At 50.4% G+C, this 7,125-nt stretch overlaps 4 protein-coding genes across 4 annotated transcripts; 3 read left to right on the forward strand and 1 right to left on the reverse strand.

The window, feature by feature from the left end:
- Positions 1 to 316: 316 nt before the first annotated feature.
- On the forward strand, positions 317 to 910 carry DACRYDRAFT_95351 (uncharacterized protein). Its single transcript, XM_040777291.1, has 2 exons — positions 317 to 738; positions 794 to 910. The coding sequence occupies exon 1, from the start codon at positions 336 to 338 to the stop codon at positions 648 to 650; it is 315 nt and encodes a 104-aa protein (XP_040628077.1). The 5' UTR covers positions 317 to 335; the 3' UTR covers positions 651 to 738; positions 794 to 910.
- Positions 911 to 1,142: 232 nt separating this feature from the next.
- Positions 1,143 to 3,282, forward strand: DACRYDRAFT_95352 (uncharacterized protein). The gene is made up of 4 exons (XM_040777292.1): positions 1,143 to 1,446; positions 1,495 to 2,433; positions 2,484 to 2,670; positions 2,723 to 3,282. Exons 2-4 carry the CDS (start codon positions 1,597 to 1,599, stop codon positions 2,893 to 2,895), a joined length of 1,197 nt encoding a protein of 398 aa, XP_040628078.1. The 5' UTR covers positions 1,143 to 1,446; positions 1,495 to 1,596; the 3' UTR covers positions 2,896 to 3,282.
- Positions 3,283 to 4,289: 1,007 nt separating this feature from the next.
- Positions 4,290 to 5,417, reverse strand: DACRYDRAFT_53435 (uncharacterized protein; the record flags this gene model as incomplete). Its single annotated transcript, XM_040775175.1, has 1 exon — positions 4,290 to 5,417. A coding segment is annotated over one exon (1,128 nt), but the record flags the coding sequence as incomplete, so codon positions are not given.
- A 1,091-nt stretch (positions 5,418 to 6,508) lies between these two features.
- DACRYDRAFT_32833 (cyclophilin-like protein) lies at positions 6,509 to 7,043 on the forward strand (the record flags this gene model as incomplete). The annotated part of the gene is made up of 4 exons (XM_040774363.1): positions 6,509 to 6,584; positions 6,646 to 6,759; positions 6,804 to 6,869; positions 6,922 to 7,043. Coding segments are annotated over 4 exons (378 nt in total), but the record flags the coding sequence as incomplete, so codon positions are not given.
- Between the last annotated feature and the right edge of the window lie 82 nt (positions 7,044 to 7,125).

Consider the following 7,125-nt stretch of genomic DNA (forward strand, 5'->3'; position numbering starts at 1 on the left):
CCCCCCAAAAACCCCCCCCCCCCCCCCCCCCCAACGCAATACGATCTCTCCATACCACCACCATCCACCTATTCTCATCCCTTCCCCTCATACAACCAACCTCAGTACTACGTCCACAAACTCCAAATATTACACCAAAAAAACAAAAACAACAACATCAAAAAAACACTGAACCCGCTTGTCTCCTTCAACTCAATATGGCTCAATCCACTCCTCCCTCATCAATGGATACAACGCCGCCATCGACTCAAGTACCTCGTTTTTCCCCATTGCTATCATTTCCCCCCCTATCCAGTATACGACACAAGGCTAGTGCTTGAGCTGCAGAGCGTTCCATGGAGGAGCAGCGGGAACTTGCTGCGGCTGCTCAGCAAGCCGAGCAAGCTGCCCAGAATGCTCGACAGGATGCTTTCATCCCCCAAAGCTATGATTGGGATGCAGCCATCCCAACAAGCCAGCAGGGTGAGGAAGTTCATCTCTTGGAGGAAGAACTGGACGAACTAGACGAACTCGACGAACTAGATCCAGCTGAAACGGAAGATCAGCCCATGCGAACAATCAAAGTACAAAGGGTTCCCATGCGAACATATGGAAAAACACGTACAAACACGCTCGGCACAGGACGAGGACAATCAGCACACAGAACATGAAGAGGATGAGGAGGATGAGCTGATGGAGGATGAGCACAATGACGGCGGCATATACAGCCAGGCACTGGACACAGTGGACGGAGACAAGGTGAGCTTGTCAGTTCGATTCAAGGCAGCGTAGACATACTCACCTCCATCCCCAGATCCTCACCCAAGATATTATTAACGACTCTTCTCAGTCATCAACTGCAAGCCAGCCATATGATCGTAGCAAGATGGAACTTGCAATGGCAATCCAGCGTCGAGTCAACGCTGAGTCCAAACTTCTCGACCTCGTAGGCACAGCTCCAGATCCGGATGCAGCAGACTACGAGCAGTATGTCGACTGGGCGAACAATCTGAATAGGCTGCAGGTGAGCTTGTTAAGATTGTGATGAGTAAACCGAGCTCACCATAGTACCAGGACTTCTTCACGCACTGGGCAGACTCGCATCTTCTGTTCGAACAACAATGATACAAAATCTTACTTCGTTTTGCTGAGAACCAAGGGGACAAGTGGAGAAAAGCCGATCCTCGCCCGAAGAGGAAGAAGAAGGAGGACGATGATCCTTTCGAACAGCATGAAAAGACCAAATGGCGGCGGATTTGAAAGGGATTCATCAATGATGCAACCATTGAGTCTTGGGCGCGGAACATCATTGACCAGTCCAGGCTGTCTCCCGCAGATCGTATCCTCTCCTGCACAATGGCCCAAGATCTTATCGATGCCATTGAAGAGCTCCCCTCGATCCCCTCACTGTACAACGTCAATCTGGCCGAGGCTGAGATTGCTATCCAGGCGCATGTGGAAGTCCTTGTGAGTATCTGGCGCCTGCCTTATCGAACATGGACTAACCTTTCATAGAATGCATACTTTGTGGTGCTCCTGGCTGACCAGTCGAAAGACTGGGTGCAGATGCATGGACCTCTGATGTCGAACATCCTCAATGTTTACGTCTGGAAGTGAATGTTCAACATCCAGGCTAAGTTCGAGTTTCTTGATCAAGTGAACGGCAAGTGGGGCAACCTCGACATAATCAGTTTCATCAAGGAGCTGAAGCGGGATGACATACTGAACATGCCGCAGTGGTGGACAATCAATCATTACTCCACACGCACTGTTGTCGAACTCATCGATGTAACCCGTCCATGGCCAAAGATACCAGATGCACCTGTCCAGCGTGTGTCCACATGGATGACCACTACGAGGGACCACATTGTAAGTTCCATCTGTTCTATTTGTCAGATTCATGCTCATTCGAACCACCGTACCAATATGGAGCATCGTCGAGCATATGATTCCCCCCCAACCAGCTTCTTTGTGCGCGCTCTTCTCAGTCTCATGAAGCACTGTGCTCGCTGGCATCTCAAACTGCCACTCGAGCACTGGGCCTTCAGTTTCGAAGGAATGCCGGATGCTCTCCTCACTGTCCTCAAGTATGACGTCCAGCGCATTTCAAAGGAAGAACCTGACTTCAGCGATGAAGCACTTGGAGATCCTGGCCGCGGCAACCAGAAATGGACTGCTGATGAGATATTCAAAAATATCTTAGTCCACACCCGCCACGAACGCACTGTCAACGACTTTCAAATGCGGGCTTTGCTGCATAAGCGCAAGTCTCGCCATGCAACACCCGGCCTGACTCCAACGCTGCTGCGAGCACCTGAACTAGGTGACAACCAAATATTCTCCGAATTGCAAACCCCTGCCTACGACATTGCCCATGAGCTAGGTGTGATTGAGATCCACCCTGAGCTCCGTGCAGATAACAACGAGATAAGGGTACTGGATGATGTTGTAGTGGTAAGCACAATTTAAGGCAACGTTGGAGAACTGGCTGACCTCTATTGCAGATCTGCTTCGGGGCAGAAATGTGCTACCATTGTCGCCACGACGTATGCCATGAGTATCCCCAGGGAGATCCGAGGGCGACTGGTCGAGGGATAGATTGCGCATGTATTCAATTTCATGGACGTCGCTGCCAGCATTGCATTGATGGTGCCAAACGTTGCCTGTTTCATAAAGAAGGCTATTGTCAAAGTATATCCTTGACCCCTGCGTTAAATTGAACTGCAGCTAACGATTAGTACAGTCAGTCTCAAGGATTGGGACGTTATCAAACCTAAGCGCGGTACCGATCTCAACTATGAAAGCAAGCGCTGGCTTCTGAATTTCGCTTGGTTTGCGGATGGAGATAATGGGGGTCCTGAGGATTGGGACGAGATCGATGACCGCTTAGACGTGAATGTGTGGGTGCTTGAATGAGGTGCGGCTGGAAACCTCCAAGCTCTGGAAGAGCATTCGACCAGAGCTCGCAAGGCTGTCAACACTCGCTCATTGAAGGGCAAGCAAGTCGTCAAGCCTCGTTGCAGGCAGCAACATGCAGAACACTTGGATGAAGATGCATCTGGCACTACAGACTCGGAAGGACCAGGAGATAGAGTGGATGTTGATATGGACAATGAAGAAGACGATGATGATGAAGATGATGAGGAAATGAAGGACTTCATCGTGCCAGATGACGCAGAGGTGGATTGAGGAGGTCACAGTCAAGGAGAGGTGGGAAGGATGGAGCAGGGATGGAGGAGGGTTTTGTGTGATCGTTGCCTACAGTAGATACAGATGAACATATCGAGCAAGCAATGGAATCTGTTTTTCTCCCTCCAGAACTGTTAGGTGCAGCATTAATTTGAACTCAGCATTGTCATTTGAGCTTGTCCAAGCACCAATCATTTGGACAATACGTATGTGTAAAAGAAATTGAGATCAATGTGAGGGTTGACCCAAAACAACTCGTAAGTATCCAAGATTTTGCTGGGGATGAGTGGGGCACTCCATAGTTCATTTGACACGATGGGGAAGAGGTGACACGACCTTGCAATGCTGCTAAGTTGAACTATCTCGCCTTGGCTTGGGTCTCGCATCGAGATTTTCTTAACCGAATATAGATGTGCCGCATTATTGGTCATCACCGGGTCTTGGAACCAGTCGATATATGCCAGTTGTTGGGGCGGTAATCCTGGGCGGGCCCCAAGGATAAAGACGGCACGCAGGATCGCAACTGAGTGGCCCCGAAGAGGGTGACTTGAACCTCTGGTGGGAATGATAACAGTGTCGAAGCGTGCATTGATTCTCTGGCCTCGCACAACAGCAATTTCGGGAGCGGGCCGACAGTGTACGGTGAGCTTCAGGCATTCATTCTGTCCTGGTAGGGCCGGGACAAGGATGCGCACATGATCATGGCAAGAAAAACGATCTTCTTCCCCTGGGATCCAATGACAAGCTGGATAGTTGGTTTTGAGATACATTTGCAGGCGAACCAGGAAATTAGGTGCACAAAAGATTTTGCACAGCATGGATAAATCAAGGTTCGGATATTTGGGTCTCACTGCCAATGCATGGGAGATCCCGACCAAATTGTTCGATTTAAGACATTGCTCATTGATACTCCCTTTGACCAAGCTGGCAAGGAAAGGGAGGATTTGATGCCTGCCACTGCCCTCCTCCGCTGCCTTAAATCGAGCATGATCAGGGAGGGCACCTTGATGAGTCCCAGCCGAAGAAGTGTCATTGTGGAGAGACCAAGAGAGAAATCGACAGAAATGGTCGATCGTCATATCACGATGCAGCCATTGAGCCATGAATCGAATGTAATCACGTCAGTTACCGGCACGGTAGGCGTCCTTGGCTAGAGAGATGTGGAGATGCTCGAGGAGCTCTGTGCTGAAGTTGTCCAAGGTTCCTCTGGACTGGATCGAAGAAATATGGTGATTTGGCTTGTGCATTTTGGGGAAATTGAAGTTCTTGCATGCGAAATACTCGACGAACACTTCTTTGTGGGCGTGAAATTCTTCCCAACATGCTTGAAGCTTGTTCAGGGTCGATGTGGTATGTAGAGGCAGCTGAGAAAGGTAGATCATGTCAATGAGGGCACGTGTCGGATGCTGAAGATGATGTGGTGTGAGACCGCCAATAGCCCCACAGAAAGTTTTCTCCATATTCTTATATTCGGTGCCAGTAATCTTGTCAAGGTACATGATACCTTGGGGGAAGTGGATGAGATTGTCGTGTGGTAGCATGCTCCGGTAGCAGTGGTCGAGCTGTCCATATCCAATGACCTCAGCTAACCAGTCTCGGAGATGATCTCCAAACAAGCCCTTGTGCAGCTCATGCAAAATGTCCGGTGTAATACTGGAGAAGATGTCGCAGTGAAGTAGCTGTTCCCAAAAGGGCTGAGTGATTGCGACCATTCCTGCCAGAGAACAACGATTGTAGTACTCTCGGAGTGACTCAGAGGTTTCTCTGAAGTACGAGTACACATTCATTTGTCGGGGGGCTCCTACAAGAGGTTGACTCCTTTCCTTCCAATTGACGAGACACAGGGGGCACCGGTTTTGTCTGCAGCCAACCACCAGGCACTGTTCTGGATGATCCGCAATGTAAGATACCACGACAGGATAAATATGCCGGAGCTTCTTGTCGGGACACACCATCATGATTCCTTCGGCCCCAAGAGTACGAAGCTCTTGGAGCAAATGTGTCATGCAATGATGAAAGAGATCGTGAAGGCGGATCGCACGGTCAGTTGTGTGCTCGATTTCTCTGAGCTTGGCCGTGGGGAGATATCCAAGGAGGACCATGGCACGGTTGTTGATTTTCCGCCGGAAATCCTTGTGAATGTTGGCAATTGACATATACACAGGCCACGCAGTAGAATTTGAGCGGAAGTTGGCGAGCTGGGTCTTGTCTGAGGAGAGGATGATGCCAATCACAGTGGCCCTGGTGGGAGTGCTCCCTTGGTATCCCCGTTAGAGAGGTTCTTATATGAATGAGTAGGGAACACATTACCTGTAGTTCCCACATGTGATCCCCCGTGGAAAACTCAGAGTACAGTCGAGATTGGAGGCTGCTATCGGTGTATATCTTTCGGGGAGCAAAATCAATTTGGCCATTGAGGGAGGGGTTGCCCAACAAATCCTGGAGACAATTGACGAGGCTTCGCCGCCACAGCTCGACACGTACGACCCGGGTGGGATCTTTTGACTCTAGACCAATGTTGACAGGAATAGCTTCGAATCTAGGGACTTGCGGTAGGTGCTGATCGACCAGGGCACAGAGCTCTTTGTGAGAATGAAAGGTCACCACTGGTCGGTTCTGGAGCTGTGCCCAAAATTGAACATCAGCATGGTCAGCATTTTGAGGGATACACGTACCAGGGGTGTCTTGAGGAAAGTATTGATTTTCCAAATTGGCAAGTGACTCCGCAAGAGCTGCCAAGCTAAATCCCACTCCTCTGCACACCGGAATGTGCCCCAAACGGTCCCATAGGTGGCAAGGAGGTGATCCCGGATCACCTCAAAAGGCAGTCGGGATTCCCCGTAAGTAGTAGCCACCTCGCCCGGAAAGTAAACTTCAAAGTTGCGTGGCCCAGAAGGCTCCAATCAAACAGTTTCCTCGATATTAGTAGCCTCATCCATAAACTCGTTGCCTAAGTCAAGCAGATCGTCCAGAGCTTCTGAGTCAAGCAAGAAACCATCCTCGCCAATGTCGACGAGATCTGGCACAGGTTCATCCTCATGAATGCCATACAGTGCGTCGTGTGCATGTGCACTGGCTTCATGCCGAGCCACCAACATAGCTGCCTGTAAGCAGAGAGGAGAAAGGGCTTGATGAATTTGCAGCCCATGTCGAGTCTGGAGGACACGTTGACAATGGATGCAAGCCCAGGTCATGGCAAAGAGAAAGGTGGGTCCAGCATGATAATCGAGGGCAAAAAAAATAATTATGCCCTTGGAGCCCAACAGAGTGGGAACAAGATTCCAGGACCGGTTTTGTGTTCGGAGCCAGTCATGTCACCCAATAAGAGCAGGGCCCAAGTCAAGTCGTCCCGGGATTCTTGGTACAGACGGGTGACCGCACGGGCACGGGAAATGGCGGGGGATCATTCTTTGGAGGTAAGTGCTACCTGATCTACTTCATCATTCTTGCTTTGATTCACTACGTTTCCCCATGTAGAACCGTTCGAGAGCGAACCCCATCCACGTCTCCGATGGACCCACCGCGGCCTCGTAGGCTGCGCAAGCGGGGAAGGAACCAACACGAACGACTCGCAGTTCTTTATCACACTCGGTTCGGTATAACCCAGTCTGCTGACAGCTACTGAGACCGTGCAGATAGGGCGGATGAACTGCAAGGGAAGAACACGCTGTTTGGTCGGGTAGTGGGGGATACGACCTACAGTCCGTACTTTGTCGCCCATGCCGGTACTTTGAATGAACTAATCTCTATCAGATGTGCTCAAGATCGGACAACTCGAGATCGACAGCACCGGCCGGCCCACCTACCCGCCAAAGATAAACACGATCAAAGTCCTCTCCAATCCTTTCGATGACATCGTACCACGCATCACGGCTGCAGAGCGGGAAGGGCAAAATTATCGGGGTCGTGATGATCGCAATCGGGCCGACCGGGATCGGTGTGATCGAGACCGAGACG

Source organism: Dacryopinax primogenitus (genome assembly GCF_000292625.1).
Source record: "Dacryopinax primogenitus strain DJM-731 SS1 chromosome Unknown DACRYscaffold_11, whole genome shotgun sequence".
Classification (NCBI taxonomy): Eukaryota; Fungi; Basidiomycota; class Dacrymycetes; order Dacrymycetales; family Dacrymycetaceae; genus Dacryopinax; species Dacryopinax primogenitus.